Source organism: Durotheca rogersii (genome assembly GCF_024521655.1).
Source record: "Durotheca rogersii strain YMJ 92031201 chromosome Unknown GGS23scaffold_1, whole genome shotgun sequence".
NCBI classification, from domain to species: Eukaryota; Fungi; Ascomycota; class Sordariomycetes; order Xylariales; family Xylariaceae; genus Durotheca; species Durotheca rogersii.
Genome location: NW_026251232.1, coordinates 923,524 through 940,294, shown reverse-complemented (window position 1 = coordinate 940,294; position 16,771 = coordinate 923,524). Strand labels below are relative to the sequence as shown.

The 16,771-nt window shown below is 56.6% G+C and overlaps 2 protein-coding genes across 2 annotated transcripts; one reads left to right on the top strand and one right to left on the bottom strand.

Annotated features, from left to right (window-relative positions):
• The first annotated feature begins 6,826 nt into the window (after positions 1-6,826).
• GGS23DRAFT_10714 (uncharacterized protein) lies at positions 6,827-7,818 on the top strand. The gene is made up of 3 exons (XM_051510967.1): positions 6,827-7,043; positions 7,110-7,588; positions 7,730-7,818. Exons 1-2 carry the CDS (start codon positions 6,922-6,924, stop codon positions 7,537-7,539), a joined length of 552 nt encoding a protein of 183 aa, XP_051376798.1. The 5' UTR covers positions 6,827-6,921; the 3' UTR covers positions 7,540-7,588; positions 7,730-7,818.
• A 4,960-nt stretch (positions 7,819-12,778) lies between these two features.
• Positions 12,779-16,202, bottom strand: GGS23DRAFT_602013 (uncharacterized protein; the record flags this gene model as incomplete). Its single annotated transcript, XM_051519263.1, has 6 exons — positions 12,779-13,327; positions 13,383-13,940; positions 13,991-15,299; positions 15,374-15,403; positions 15,462-15,769; positions 15,951-16,202. 6 exons carry the CDS (start codon positions 16,200-16,202, stop codon positions 12,779-12,781), a joined length of 3,006 nt encoding a protein of 1,001 aa, XP_051376797.1.
• Between the last annotated feature and the right edge of the window lie 569 nt (positions 16,203-16,771).

The window sequence follows — 16,771 nt, the reverse complement described above, 5'->3', positions numbered from 1 at the left end:
CTTGGGGCTCTACTGCTCAACTACGGTGGGCAGGACTCTATCTCAACCTCGCGGGCAGCTTCGATACCGCAAACGTCGATATGTGACTCTCTCTCGGGACAGCTTGTGAAGATCAAGCCTAGGGCCGATCAGGCTATAGTGCAGCGCGCCTAGGAATTTGTTAGCAGAGCGAAAAACCAGCCCAAGGCGAGTCATGAGCGTGCCAAAGCTCTGCGAGCCTGCCCTTATCCACTCTCAGACAAATCGCCATGCGCCAGTCGAAGCATAAATGCGTCATCGACGACACTCTGATTTTACCTAGGTAGCAGAGTGACTTAGTTCCCTGGTGTTCGGAGGCGGTAGAGCACTTTCTCGGGCTCGGCTAGGCCAGGCTCATCTCCTGACCTAGATAGGCATGATTCAAAAGAGGCTAGGAAAATCTCTCTAGAGGCATGCCACCGCCTCGGTAACTGGGTACGAGAATTCGAGTCATGGCACTGTGGTGGCAATCGAAGTACCGTATAACGTCCTCCACCGCTCTCCATAATAATAGGGACAGTGCTGGCCACAGCTGGTCATCGGTAAGGGGAGCGTCAACGACTACCTAATTATTGAGGGAAAATACACCCCGCAGACAAACGGGGCCCGCAGTGTGCGTGCGTAATGTGTGATGAGTGATGTGCGCGGGATCGAGTGGCCTCCGCCCTGATGGGTGCGCGACACCAACTGATCCTGCCCTTCTTCTAGCCAGATGATTCTAGCCAGCCGGCTGTCAGATCTTGTTGACTTAGCATGCATTTAGCAAAAGCCCCGTGGGCCCTGTCCGCGGATGGAGATCGGCGCCAGCTAAAAGCTGCGACACAGATCGGTGCCGAGCGTCGAGGTGTCTCTAAATCCGGTATAATACTCGATCGTAACTGGCTCTTCGCTGATTTCCAGAGCTTTCACGCCAAGTTGCGACGCCTCTTCGGGAGATGAACACCGCGAATGGCGTCTCTCTCTCTCTCTCTCTCTCTCTCTTGGTCTCGGTGAGCCCTCATCTCTAAATTGGTATAGGAGGCCGAGCTTATTAAATAAGAGACATATCTTTCAAAGGCCTCTCGAGTCAGGCTTCAGCCACGGAATGCCAAAGGTGCCGGTGACAGAAGGAGGACAGGGTTACGAGACCGCGAAAGGGGGTGCGGACAACATCACACAGTAGCACCTCATGTACTCTGTATGACGGTATACTACTCTTGCTCCCTCCCCATTCCCTCTCCCCCCTTCCCCCAGCATATTTCTATGTATTTACCCAAGACGATACGCTGCTCCATTTCTTTCCTTTTCCTCCTCCCGCCTCTTTTCTTCTCGGGCGAAATAAGCGTAATTTGCTTATACGGAGGAGAAAAAGCATCCCCGAAAGGCCTAGATTGATCTGACGAGATTATTAGCATGGGAGAGAAGTGGGTTTTTTTTCCGTGAAAAAAAAAACCCCCTCGTAGGGTCCTAGTGATCTTTCGCCAACCCAGAAGATACGCACACATGACAGGGGAGGCTTCGCGTAGATGGCTATAGGGTATAGATACGCGCGAGATTGCTCCCATCCATAATTTGTCGTTCATGTGAACAGGAATGCGTTACCGCGTCTTACTAAACCGCGGGAGACTTGCCGCGCCGCTGCCGGCTATTGGCAAGTCGGCTTCGCCTGGACCAAGAGCCTGCTCCGTGTGTTTATTCCCGACTATCTCGGTGCGGATCTAGTGCCACACGCATGCATGCAGGCCTTCGCACAGCGAGTTCTTGTGGCCTAAGTCGATATACGTGGGAAACCCTAGAGCTGCTTTGTCGAGAGGTAGGCACTTTCCGTCCCCTTCCTCTCTCTCTCTCTCTCTCTCTCTCTCTCTCTCTCATTCTCTCTCTCTCTCTCTCTCTCTCTCTACGTCCCGCCTCTCTTCCTCTTTTTTATTTTCTTTCCTCTTCTCGACATATATGATTTCGAGGCATCCGAAATGTCAGGCGTGGCTAGCGGGAAGCTAAGCTCGTCTCGATATTGGCGGTTCTCGGGTAGTCGTAATGAGACTAGGCGGCGATCTGGAAGTTTGCCGTCGGCCAAAGAGAGGGGAGGGAGGGGAGGGATGTAGATCTCTTGCCTAGAATAGCGACGGGCGCTCTTTCGTAATCCCGAGATGTTGGGGTGGTGATTTGACCATCCCGTGCGCCTCGGAGGCGCCTCGTGCTCCCAGCGTGTACCTCCATACATGTGTAGGGGGTGGTGTGGTGGTGTGGGTGCGCGTTGGCTAGGGGTCGGGGCGGCGCGTGTGCGTGTGCGACTCGCCCAATTACCTATGTTGGCGGAGCACAGGAGGAGAGACAACGACAGCGGGAGAGCTGCAGGTCAATGAATCCGGATCCACGGTGCAAAACCCAACCCGGTTCCCGGGTCCCGTCAGCGTTGATCACTTCACTTGTCATAAGTCAACCCTGTCAACGTCTTCTCTGACTGGGTGCGTAATCATTATCCCGTCGAGAGGCATCGAGCCACCGAAGACGAAGCGGATCTGCCATTCTCTAGCTCTGTGCTTCTCTGGCCCGTACGCCTTGCTGACTGCGCTTGCTTTTGACGCAGAACCGTCTGGCTTTATCGTGGCCTGCCTAATCTCGGGCACGACGCTCGCCAGCCCACCGGGATAGACCGGCCGGTATTCCGCCCGGCACTCCGCTTGTGCATACTCGTTGGGCACCACGCCTCGACGAAAAGCCCCGAGCCCTCGGCAACGATACGCGTGCGTAGTCCCAACCGATTTTTGGGTCTTCGCCAGCCCAGTCAATCAATTTTCGAAATTGCAGCTGGGACGCTACGTGTTTCACACCGGGGCGACAAGGATGGTCCTGGACGGCTACGGTGAGGGCCACGACGACGAGTTGAGATGTTGTTGGGCGCCTCTGCGGCATATTAGCTGTCTCGGTTTAGACGACGCCGGGCCTCCGTGGGTACATGGCGGCTATAGACACGTACCTACCATTACGCTAGCCTGCCTCCTACCCGCCTCGGGTCGATCTCTCTCGCCTCTTCCGCACCTCCCCACGTAGGTACCTACCTAGGTGCCAGACGGGTCTGCCTGCGATGGCCTAGCAATGAGACTGCGGGGATCGCAGTGTACTGCTTCTGTTCCTATTTACTGTTTTTATTTATTTATTAGTACCTTTTCTCTACGTCTGCTTGTTCTCGGGAATACCTTCAGTCCCGGCAACGAGCGTCGTTATAAGCAGTTACGGCCTAACCAAAAGGGGGTTATGTACTTATACCTATGTAGGCATTATGAGCATGCATAGCACCTCTGTTCTTCTCCACACGGATCCGTACAAGGTACATCGGCCACCCGACCTAGCCTTAACCCTTCTTGGCTTTCCGATGGGTGGGAAAGACGCCGCATCGCCCATCGCACTGTGAACCGACAGCTGGCTGCCAGTCGTCACCCTTACACGTGTGATTGGCCCCTTTTACTTCGGTCACCCCCGTTGTCGATTACGGCGGTCAAGCCACATTCCGCTGTGGTCCCCCTTCCCCCACCCACGGCTCCCCACGCCCTCTTCCACCATCTTCCGCCCTTCTCTCGTCTCATCCCCTCCCGTCTCTCCTCTCCCTCCCCTCCCAACTCCCACATCGTGGCCCGCCGTCGCAGCCAACGCCATGTTGCCATTTCGCACACAGGTCGACGCTGGCTGAACACGAGATCGGAATTAGCTCGACTCAGAACGGCCGCCCCCCCCCTCTGTCCGCTCGATCCGCAACCCTGCCGCTCCTCTCTCCCCTGATTGACTATTCATCGCCTGCCACAACGGTTTCCCGCATCCTGGGCATTGCCACGGCCACTCATCTTACCTGAGACCCTGGCGGGACGCCCTGGCTGGAATGCGTCTGCGCCCTCCACCCTGTCGATGCTACCAATGACACACAGACTGCCATCTGGCAGGCATCGATCAGAGCTTAGGTGGTGATGCGGCGACTCAGCGGGCCGCATTGGTCGACCCTCGCTCTGTCTTATGTATGCAACCACCTCGTGTCCTCGTGTGAGTGATACCTACCTATGCCTTCTCCATCGCATAAATCGCTGCCCTGTTTCTTCTTTCTCCATGTTCCACCGACAGCAACGGAGAGCGAGAGAGAGAGAGACATCCGTGTCGCTTCCGTCAACCAACACGTTCACTAGCGATCGATGGTTTGATTTAAACTACCCTGTCGACACCCATCCCGACCCGTTGCTGTCGACACGACCCACCCAGCGCACATGGGACGCCGTGGTAGTGGACTCTATTGGGACCTGCCATTTGCGACAATACCTCGAACAGGAAAAGATAGGATGGACAGAGCCGGGATCGTTCCGCATCCACGGACCTTACCCAGGGTAGTAGCCTACCACGTCCCCCTGCCGCTGCGCTCGCTCCCTTGCTTCTGGAACAACGTGCTTGTAATCCGCCCTTCATTCTCGAAGTCGGTTCGTGGGTGCGCATCGGCACAGCGAGACGCGTGGTAGCGTAGTAGCTGTGTCTATTTACAGTTAGACACAGGAACCCTCATCCTCCCTGCCCCCCCTTTCCTTTCTTTTTCTTCTTTATTTTCTTCCGTCTTCCCCTTGTTGCGGACAACCCATCGTGTTGGCGTTTTTTAACAGCACGTTTCCACACTTCAACACGCCTACATGGCATACATTCACCTGTTGGCCTATCCTGCCCTCAGCTTCGCCAGACCTTCGGTATCACAACTGACGCGGTATTCGCTGGCCCTGTTCGCCGTTCTAGCTGTATCCAGAAGCGAGTTGCGACAATCTAACTCGCCGCCCAACGCTGGCACCGGCGGCGGTAACGGACGACGCCCAGGGTGAGGGGTATTTGCAAAGCCGCCATGTGAAGTTTTTGCACACACATCCCTCTCGCCAACGGGTCTGCGAGGATAGAGAGGATAGTGATTTCCATTGTTTCCCCCTCCTTCGTCTACCCCCTGGGCAAAACAGGTTTGATAATAGTTATGGAAGAAAGTGTGGGAGCACGAGGCGACGATGAGCCGTTGGCACGACATCGCCAATCTTGCAGACGGCCACAGGCATCCGCGGAGAGGCACTATCAAGTTACGGTGCCAGGAAGACCACCGGTAACTGAGCGAGCGTTTCCGCATATCTACAATGTTATTATTGTCGGCGGGTCGAATCCATGGCGTCTCTTAGATTCCCTGGGCTGGTGGTGAGGTGAGGCCTACATCAGCCCAGATCTCATCGTTGAACAGCATTCCCACCGCCATTCCACGCGGCACGAACGGCTTTCTGCATAGTTCGGCGGGGTTCGTTCGTGGCCCGGGAAAGCACCCGCCCGTCAACGTGTAGGGGCGAGGGTTGACAAGTTGGGGTTGGGTTTTGCGGGTAGTACGAGTGACACGAGTGCGTCAACCACCCCGAGCATTATCTTGGCTCAAGCCGCAGTTGTTGAGCCGGCGTGACCACTTGGCCCTCTCCTACTACATCAGGACGCCTGCTTCCCGGCCAATATAGCCACGGTGAATTGGTGATTCTGCTTTCGGCACATCAGAACGCTCGAGTGGGACCGCCTATCCCTTCGGATTCCGATGTCCTCAGTACCACTTCGGGAACCCATAACCGCGTCATTAATAATTCTCTCTCTCGGATCCCCTCTTCTCGATGGGTTTATGAGAGACTTTTTTTTGGTTTTTATTTTTTGAAAAATCGTCGGGGTAATGAGATGATCCTGCCGATTTGTTAGTGTGTTTCAAGCGCGCTGGTCATCCTCTCTCCTCCCCCCCCCCCTCTCTCTCTTCTACCGCAGGACCAACTCCGAGGTCTTAACACGACGTAAGTCTCATCTTATTAGGTGATGAGACCTGTCATTTCAGAGCTGCCATCCTAAGATCTGAGGCTGCTCATCGGAAATATGCATACTGCATGTCTTGGGTGTTCGTCACTCACTTGTATAACCGTTGCCCCTTTTGGCTGAATACATCGTCGGATGGAACGCCCACGTCGACATCGACCAATTGTCAGCCCGGTAAGCCGGAGACTGACCAACTTTCCGTCAGCGTACTGTCCGTGTGCGCCACAATTCTGTGCCAATTTTCGAGCTGCTGCAGAGCTTCCGCGTCTCAACGATCCCCTTTCTCTTCCCAGCAATGCCTCAAAAGGCGCGACGATTCTACCCGCATGTCTCGAGGATCGGAGCAAATTACGTACGCGACTCTACCTACACCTGCTCAAGAGAGGGCGTCCCGGCGGCTTGGTGATAGGCAACATCGGTTACGGACAGCAACGCCCACCGGGCTAGCGCACCATACTAAGCAACGATATTAACCTCGTCGGATAGGATCCACAGAACCGGTCTACGACTCGCGCGCCTTTTCGGGCGTCTCTTCCCATCCGATTGTGGCTTATGGTGATGGGCGGGTAGGGCCGCTATCGTGTTGATGTCGCTTGCCTCATCTCATCACGACGCCCCGGTGGTGACTATTCCGGTCGTGATTGGACGAGGCAAGAAATGTGACTGTATCTAACTACCTTGAGCCTCTATCCCCGGAATCACGCGGATAAGTGTGTTTCACGATTGGTGACGCCCCCTTCCCCCCTCCCTCTCTTTCGGAGGGAGAGAGAGCGGGGGGAGAAGGGGGGAGGGGGGTGTTGGCCGATGAGATTTGTCTATACACAGCTTTCTGACATGCGGCACGAAAAAAATTTATGATACGTGACGTTATAGCGAGCTGCAAGGACGCCATGAAGCGCACAGTCAGACGCTGTTCCGTATCCTACTCTCCTATCATAAAGGGTTGACAAGCTAACTAGGGGCGAGTTGCACCTATGGGAAGAGGGCATCCTGGCCTCCCTCTGTCGATCTCACACCGGTGAGCGCCGCAATAAATATTCGTACTACGGTCTGTCTAGTCTGCGAACTGCGATTTGGGACGGAATGGCTCCTAAATCCTTCGCGATTCAACGTTCGGCAGCCATCCTTAATATCGTTATTTATCGCCTTGTGTACGAGGAATCTGTCTCGGCCAGGCAGTGGTCCTGGCTCACTACTACGAGAAGGTGAGAGACCGGCACGGTCCCATTGGCCTAGACTGAAGCTGGCCGATAACACCCTGTCGGTATCAGATCTTGCGCAAAGGGCGGGTGCCGGGGTTCTGACAAGGGTTATCATGCAAGGGTACTACTGAGCGTCCAGGGATCCTCTTTCTGGCTCTTGGTCCGTGGGGAAGCCGTGTGTAGTATGTGTGCGTGTGCGATTTGTGCTTGTGCTTCGTGGTATTGCACAAGAGACGAAAACATGTCCGATTGGAAACCGCACTGGCGATTCTCTGAGACAGCGACCCGAAGTCAACAACCGTCGCAGTCCGCAGAATCGTTGTCTGGAGCTGGCGCTTGCTGGCGGATACATACACAGGGCCGCCAGCCAAAGCACACAGCATCCGAAGACAAAGTCGAAGCGCCCCGGGCAACTAAGTTACGAGAGGCTAACTCGACGCACGCGCGGCACAGTACTACTTATATGTATCAGGTCGATTCAGCTTCCGATGTTGTATGAGCCCAAGCAGCTATCAACTCAGAAGCCTTGGGATAGGAATCGTGAGAAGGTATTTCAAGGCGCCCCCAGCTGTCAACCTAGCGACCGAATCGCACCTCAGGACCGTCTTCCCTGTCACAGGTCTTCGTCGACCCCCCCTGCCCTGTCAACTGTCAAGGCTGTCTCCTGGTTCTCGCTTACAATTAACAAGATTACTTATGCCCACCGGCCCCGCGCAAAACCCTGTACCCTGCAGCCCCCCAATCACTCGGTTACGATTACGATCGTTGCTACTGTACATGGCACAGTAGAGTAGCATTCTCAATAGGGTTCGCCGATTCACTATTCGGCGTACAGAACCTTGTCGAGCACAGGATAGCGCCGCCGCATGCCTGATCATATAACGACCGCCGAAGCCGCCAACTCCTGCCCCTTTCTTATCGAGATGGCCTCACGTACGCGATGTCCGGCGCTATGAGAGGGACCGGGCTAACGTCAACCTGTGTGTGTACGTGTATGTACTCGCACAATAACACCCGCATATTCCGCGGCAGGTTGCGTGTTGAGTGGGGATCCGTTTCTAGCACGTGTGGATCAGAGGGATAAACGGGCGTGTCAATCCCAAATGACGGAGTGCCTGAGCCAAACCGAAAACCAACCGTCTCTGGGTCGGACCCTTGTCGTTCAGTCATTAGATGGTCCGCCGATTCACCTGTTGTCCATCTTCCTGATTCTCCCTCTCAGTAGGTTTAGTACGGCTTTCGGGAGTTTGAACTGTATCGGCGGGCTCCCTAAGCAACGCCGACAGCCTTAGGACGGTTACGGCATTCACCGTTATCCCATCAATCTAGTAAGACCTGCGGAATGTTGTAGAGCAACACCTGCCTACCTGAGAGTGAGGTAGCGGGTTCCTGCTGCACCTAGCAAGGGGAAAATTTTCGAAGAAAAAAGAAGGGGGGAGGAGGGGGGGGAGTAGCGGGAAAGGAGAAGTGAGATGCATTTACCGAGTCGAATTGCCCTCCCGACTTACTACGTTATCGACAACTAGACCTACCAAGATGAGCAGGTCAGGCTGGACCGTGGGTGATATGTGATGGGTCGAGTACATTCCTGACACGCGTCCCTATGCCGCGCCGTTGCGGCTGCTCAATCGGGCAGTGTTGTCCGTAGGGCTGTCAGAGAAGACTAGGTGACCTAGTTCACCAACCGGTCAGAACTCCACGCAACTTCAGACCAGACGAGATTGCAATGCCCGCTTCGGCGGCCTGAGCGCCACGTCCCTGCGTAGTACGTAGTAGGTATTCCAGAGCGCATTTGATCGAGACGCTCAGGAGCTGCCACTACTCTCATAGGACCCAGGACAAGACTGTCTAGTTTTTGTTGCTAGGTCCGAAATCCACACGGCATGCCCTACGGGGGGAAGAAAGGAGAATGGAGGGTTGCGGGGCTACCCATAGACGGCCTACCGCGCTCACAAATTCAGGCCTGGAGATGTCGATTGCTACCAAGTGCTGCAGCGGCGGAAGATGGCTTCCGTGTCGATCCGGAACATCCCAAGTCGACCGAGCACTTCCACTCGGGAGCCAGGAGGGACTTCTCAGCTGCGCTCTGCTCATTTTCGGAAGCTACGAAGCGACAGCAGCAGCGTATGAGACAAATACCGACCATCGGCCGATGGGGTGACCTCGCTGTCTCCAGTCTGCTCGGGAAAGGCTCGCGATTCAGCGGAGACGACCTATCTCAGGCCTGGCCACTGCACGGATTAGAACCCGGACGCGGTCATTCAGACTCAGGCACCTAAAACTCGATGCTCCCCGGGCAGCTTATTGCGACCCTAGGACGGAGTCGCCACCTCCCGCGCGTTAACAATGATACGAGGATGGTGAGAAGTGGGATATGATCACCGCTACGTAGGTATGTATGCAACCCAGCGCGGGTCGTCGAGGAGGACTGGCAGCCAGACAAGTACCTCTACACGAACACACACATGCCGGCTATAGAGAGGATTGGCTCCTAGGCCATGGCTACCCGTCAAATGGCGCTAGAGGACAGACTGATACTGATCGAGGTTACGGTGGGCGAGACATCTACCTGCCATAGCACAAGAGGCATCGAAATGATGGCGTGATGCTACACCGCTATTATCAGTCGACAGCGAAGGTCGCGGTGCTTATCCTCATTTCGATTCGACGTCGAGAGCGAAAGGTTTAAATGTAGGTGTACAATTTGTGCATTTAGACATGCGCGCGGGATACGTCCATGGAGGTATATATGCCTACATACAGACCTCGGTGAGAGAGCCTGGAATGGGGGAGAAGGGTTGCCTAATCGCCGGTATACAGTGCTGTCCTGTCCCCCCACAACGGAAGGGGGTTAGGACCTTCAGGATGCATAAAAGGGGTGTCAACAACGCATACGGCTGTCGTCCCCAGGCAGCCTACATTCACCCCTGATCGCGTGACAGCCTGCCGGCGGAGTTCTTCCCGTCAGGACAATGTATGGACGTCTATTGTCACATAACAGATCAAATTGCCACCAGAGCGGTCAGTTCAGATACGTACGACGACACCAGCCACAATTTTGATCCCGTTTGAATGAGAAAGGGAGCGGGGATGTCCTCCTCTTCTCTTCTCTCCCCTATCCCCGGAATCCAGAGCAAAACACATACATGTACATACATATGCAGTAATGACAGTAGCCATATTATTACCGCTTGTTATTATACTCCAGCGATCACCTTTCCCGCAAGTAACCCTCCTGCTTCATCACGCATGGGGAAGGGCAGGGGGTCGGCGGCGCATGCGTGTGAGGACCAAGGGGAAGCGTCCCAGGAACCCCAGACAGCTCGCCAATTGCAAACAAAAGTGGTGATCATATCCGCGTTCCCCGTCTTAAAGTAACAGAGCGAGAGGGGGAAAAAGAGATCTATCATCGACACGTGGCTCGCCCGTATCCACGCTTCCCTCCACCCGATGAGTGACATCCGTATCCCTGTCGCCTAGGCCGCGGGACCCTCACTCCATCAACAACCCTCGACGATGAAAGACACGGTATATGTGGTGGTGACATATATAGGTATACATCGCGTATCCCGGCGTATCGCCTAGCTAGTTAGCGACGGGGGGGGGCAAGGGGGGTGGGGGGGGGTGAGGGGGAAGACCCTAGCTATACCTACGATCCCCCTACCACACCACGCTGGAGGCTCTCGTACTGTAGGTACATAGATAGTAATCTCCTAAGGCCCCTATCCTAGGCGAGGAAGCATCGACGCAGAATGAGTGCGTCTGTCTTAGGTAGGGGGCAGGGAGGCCTGGTAGAGCCTCTCATCCGAGCCCGAGGCCAGGATGGCAGTGAGGAGGAGTCTATTCCGGGGCAGGAAAGGGGGCAGAGAAGTAGCCGCTCCTCTAGGTAGGAGGACGGCCTTCGAGGCAGCGCCTGGTGAATTGGTATCCGGGCTTCCTGGAGCGGTGCCTGCGTAGAGAGGCACCTCTTCCTCGGCTCGAGAGCGTCTGCCTCTGCAGTTTCTTGCCTGCGATAGCGCTCCAGGTGACATCCGGCGGCTCGCTGCCGCCGTCGCGCTCTCGCAGCGCAGGCAACTAGGAGACTCGCCGCAATAGCACCACGCTGGGCACACATCTCGCGTAGAGTCGCATGCGCCTAGTGCTGAAATCCGCAGGCGGTAAGATTGTACGGGGAGCACCTCGCGTTCTGCCTGCGCAGCCAGGCTCGGGCGTGTACAGCGATTTGCCCGGCCCCCTAAACGGCGCCGCTATCGTGCCGCAGGATCCCCAGCCCGCCGGCTCCTCCCGCGGAGAAGCTGCAACTTGCTGGAGCGCTCTAGGGGCGCTGTTGGATTGGGGCGCAGAGCCGCGGAGCCGCTGGCAGGCAAGGCAAGGCAAGGCAATTAGACCCTCCCTCGCCTCGAGAGCCGCCGCTCCCACCACATGGCCTGCCTTTTTTTTTTTTTTTTTGCCCGCCGTAGACATGATAAGCTGCCTCGCGGCCCCAAACAGAGAGATCCGATCGACCCCGGCGAAGCCCCCGGCCGACGACGAACCGCCCCTATAGCCTCCCGACGAAAGCCCGTAGAGAGCGCCGCCGCCGAAAGCGCACGCGCCAGCGGACCTAGCCCGGCGCCGCGCTCGAGGAGAGAGAGAGACAGAGAGAGAGAGAGAGAGACAGAGAGAGAGAGAGAGAGAGAGAGAGACAGCACTCGCTCGTCCGCGCCGAGGAGCAGAGCCCGCCAGCCCGCCAGGCCCCAGGCCCACGACGTGCTAGCACCCCGCCGAAAACCCGCCCACACGCGCCGAACCCAGCGGCCCGCGCGCGAGAGCGGGCGCGGGCTACACATTTGGGTATGCCCGGACGCGCGACGCCCGCGGAAGCCGAGCCGCGCGGCCCGCGGGGCAGACGGCGCAGGGGAGGCGAAGGGAGAGCCGCGGGCTCCCGCCGGGTCCTGCGAGCGGACGCGACGTGCCCCCCCCCCCCCCCCCCCCCCCAGGCGGCGGCACGAGAGAGAGAGGGGGAGAGGGAACCGCGCAAGCCGGCGCTGGGCTAGGGCGAGGAGACAGGGACGCGGGAAGCAGGATCCGCGGCAGCGGCGCGTGCCAAGCCGCCGCAATTCCGCGTCGCTCGCGCTCGCGACTTAGTTCGCCGCGGTCGCGGTCGTCGGTGGTCAGTCATCCTTGCTATCACGTAGGCGCGATCTGCGCAGGCCCCAGGATGTAATGTAGGTACATACCGGCATGTTGATCTTGATCTATGTAGACATATCTATACGGGACGACCGAGAGAGAGAAAAGCAAACGAACCCTGCGCGCGAGTGATATGCGCGCTCCGCCGTCCGCAGCCCAGCAAAGAATAACCCTCGGCTCCCTTACCCCCCTTCCCCCCCTCGTGTATCTGCGTGCTCATCTCTCGTATCATACTCGTCATATCCGTTCATCTGATATATAATATATACCCGTCTACACGCAGTCGTAACGGTAGCAGTAGGTACTAGTAACAGTTCATGTAGCACAGTTCGTCCCCTTCGCCAACACCAAAAAGAACCACTCCTATACATGTGATTCCCGGCCCCTAAATGCCCCAAGCCGCGTGTGTATGGTAGCAAGGTTAGCTGGGTAAGGGAGAGAGCCAACCGCCCGCCCCCCCCCCCCCCTCCTCTCTACTTCCGACCCCTCGATATCGTCGCGCTGTAGCAAACCCGAATCGCACCGCTACCTTCCAGTCATACTCTTATAAACACAAAGTCATCCTCCTACCGTGGCGTATCCGGACGACCGGTCCGTGGCGTGTCTGGACGACCAGTCCGCATTAACTTGTTAAAGAGGCCGCGCCCTCCGGATCGCTCCTTCTTCTCGGGGACGGTGTCGTCGGATGCGGATTTGGGGCCGCGCCCTGACCCTGCCTTCTGCGTCGTGGACGAGTCTTGGGCGACCTGCTCATCCTCGGAGTCTAGCAGGTCGTAATCGGACATGGAGAGCTTGTCTGCCGCGCGCTTGATGTCGGGAGTGGTGGTCATACCTGCTCCGAGGCCCTTTCCGGCTTCTTGCATCTTAGCGATCCCGCGCTCCAAGTGAGCGACCATGGGGCCCTTAATAGTCCAGTTGCCATCCGGCTCCCGCTCCATAGCCTCCTGGAATAACAATGGATGGCTCCTCTCAAACTCTTCCTCAATCTCCTTCTGGTGTTTCACCATGGCATCGACGCGTTCGGCCTTCGCCACCGGAACTAGGTCTGTCGACTGTACTCTGTCCTCTCCCTCCAGGAGTTTAAGCCAGTCGTCATACCGTTGATGATCGTCTTTCTGCTGACGAGTAAGCATCCTATATTGGCTATCGGCATTTCCCATATAGACTTACCGTCTTCTCCCAAGACACGTCACGGAGGCTCGCAAGATATTCCTTGGCATTGGCCGTCGTATTTAAGCCAATGATGTACTTGTCGAACGAATGTGAGAATTCGCGGTAGTGGCCTTTGAGCACGAAGCATTGCCCAGACCACCCTTTGGTCTTGAATTTCTGGAAGAGGGTATTGGCCGCGGGCGCCTGCCAGGGATATTCGACCACCTTGTCGTAGAACACGACGCATTTGCTGGTGTACCATTTGTTGAACGAACTACGGCTCGCCTCGTCTGGTAAGGCCTTTTCAATCATCTCCATGGTCGCCCGCGTTACAAATGACGCGGGGGCCCGGAAATTGATTGCGCCGTGAATATGAGACTGATCGTATTCCGCCGGCGGGCGGAGATCGATTATGACGATCTGACCGGTTGGGAATATTTCTAGCAGCTTGTTGAGATGCCCGGGAAGAATCATTTGGGGGCCATCATTGGGAGGTTCGTGGCTATGATCGTCTATTTTCAGGCTTTGCAGCCTATTCGACACCTCCTGCTGTTCTCGGCGGTGGTGGAACCAAATCTACGAAACGTCAGCCTATGCACTACTAGGGGCTAGATCATTCTACTCACATCAATATCCGCAGTTGCTATGCCGAGCATCGAGGCCAGGAATTCTTTGACAGCAACTGTCGGCCTTTGGTTGTCCTGGAAGTATTCCTCCAGACGCGTTTGCGCATGGGGCGGCAAGTCAGGTTGGTCTTCTGGGTCATCGATAGGATCTGTGTGTGTCTTCGTGATCCGTGGTATGGTTGTAGCTGGCTGTTGTGACATGTTGTTAGAAGACGCGCTCTTGTGGAGGCGGCTGGTGGACGCCGGCTTGGTTCGTTGCCTTGGTGGGGGACCATGGGAAGACGGGTCCCAGTTCCTGCGCACCTGAGGAGGATCTCTAGGCGTCATATTCGCCGAAGGGCGGTGGCCATGGCTGGTGGATCCGAACATGGGGCGCTCAAAGCTGCTATATATCGGCTCCTTGGGTGTCTTCCCGCTCGAGAAGGCCGACATCATAGATAGCCTCGCCCCTCCGGCGGATTCGAGCGGCCCGGCGGTGTATGCGGTGGTCCCCGAATAGATCGATCGCATGTCCTCGTCTGCGTCGACACCTGTCGATGCCTCTTCCTCCAATGGTCGCAGCGCACCATCCTGGCGGACAGCTAGGTTGTTGGATCGGATGAATGCTACAAAGTTACACGCGTGGTCCTCCGGAATTAGGTCCCAGATCATCACCGGCATTGATAGAAGTAGCAGCGTCGAGTGGCTCTTGAAAACTCCCTGGACCTTCACATATCTAGCAAGCGCGGGCAGCGTGGAAAGCCAGTTTTCCCAATCGTTAATATTGAGGCGCTGGTCCTCTTCGAGAGCTAGGGAGATCATCACGTGTGGCACGTCTTCGTTTGGTTCAGATCCGATGATGCCTTGCGGGATGGCGGGTCGTCCGGTGAGACTAGGTGGGTTCGCCCCGAGCCCGGGCTCTAGGGGGGGCGAAGGTGGCCTAGCGTCCGGCAGCACCATCCGGGTTATCTCGATGCTTAGCGCCTTGTGATTAGCAGTCATCATGAAGTGTACCGGTGTCGCCCGCGCCTCGAAGTGCTTGCCGTTGAGCACTTCGGGCCTCGGATGTTTGAGGCGTGCGAGGACCTCGGCGTGCAACATGACGGCGGAAAACGTCCTCCGTTTCCAATCCTGGAGCACTTCGATGAGGGTGTTAGTGAAAGAAAACCTCCCGGGATCTGGAGCGATAGCATCCCAGCTAGAGGCCGAGATCGTTTCCGTTATGCTGGTGCCGTTGGGGAAAGTAGCACTTGCGGCCCCCGCGCAGCAGTCCAGCAGGATCAGAACATCCGAGAGGGACCGTTCCAACAACGTCTGGATCGCGGACCACCTACTCGTAGGATCAGTTATCAGCACATGCTGGCTGCGAGCCCCATGGGTGGATGTCGACGAGAGTAGACTCACTGTAGCCAAGGCGAATCGGAACTTCGAGTCCTGCGTCGCGCGTTAGCAACCCAAATCGAGGGGCAAGCGTGGGGGCCTGGTAACTTACCCGCACCACGTACTCTGTCTCGACTCGTCTATCCTCGCATGACCGCCATAGTAGACGATGAACAACGTATCACTCGATTCGTGTTCTTTGACCATGGCCCCTATCTTCATCATCAACTCCAGATGCGCGTTGTCGGACGGTATCGGGAACGTTTCAGTCTCGAAGTTGTAATCCACCTGGAGGCACCCCTCCAGGTCGTTGAGTTCTCTGAGGACGAACAGATCATCGCATGTCCAGTGGAGAAGGAGGACGTGTACTTTCTTGTACCTCTGCAAGCCCCCCTTGTTGGGAAACGCCCGCGCGGCCGACTACGAACGAGAGCAACGGTTAGCTCTATCACAAGGAACAGTAACAGGGTTGGGCTGGGCGGGACTAAATTTATCGAATTGGTTTTCGATTTGGGGCTGGACGGGAAGCATGCGATCTGATGCGAATGACGAGGAAGGAAATCAGACGGAATTATAGAGAGGAAGGGTAGGAAGAACGCACATCCTCGAGAGTTCTCGCGAAATCGGATATATTCTTCATGTGAAAGTTTACGCGGCTAATGTCGTGTGTCGCCGACGGCGTCCTGTCATCATCACTGCCGGAGCCATACTGAGAAGATGTGATTAGACGGGAGCGATTTTGAGCCCTGGCTGCTCTGTTGTGTCGACGTACGGCAGAATCACCACTGCTGAAGCCGGTCCCATCCGTCGGCTGCCATTCACTTATAGTCACGAATGGCCGGCTGTCACCCATGATCGTGTGCGCTCGCGCAGACCAACCAGTTGAAGTAGGAGGGACGGGAGAGAGGGAGGGAGGGGGTAAGGGCGGCAGATGCTGGGGAAGAACGGGATCTCGCCGGCGTCGTCTTCACATGGCGTTGCCGCACCGCATAACGGGCGGGTCGCACACGAGAAGGGTAGGGACTCGGAAGAAGGAGGTTGGAGACTTGGATTCGAACGGAGAGAGAGAGGTATGGGATGTTCGATCACTCGAGCGGGAGGTGCGGGTAGGCAGACGAGGTATTGTCAATGGGGGGGGGGGAGCGAGTTCGGTCAAGGCTGTGCGCCTGAGGGTAGGTAGGTGATGTCGCGCACTCACTTGAGCTTTGCTATGCCGGCCTACCAACGGACCCTTCGCCAGCGTTCAGGGACGGGAGAGCTGGAGTGGGAAGGGGGGCGGAGACGCCCTACGGCAGTGGGCCAAGCGGCGGCTGAAGGGTGGCCAGGAGGATCGAGACAACCCCCAAATGCTGTCGACACCGGCTCTCTCGGTCGCAAAATCCGGTTTAGCGGCTCCCCTCGCGGTGAACTGATTCGGCGCAG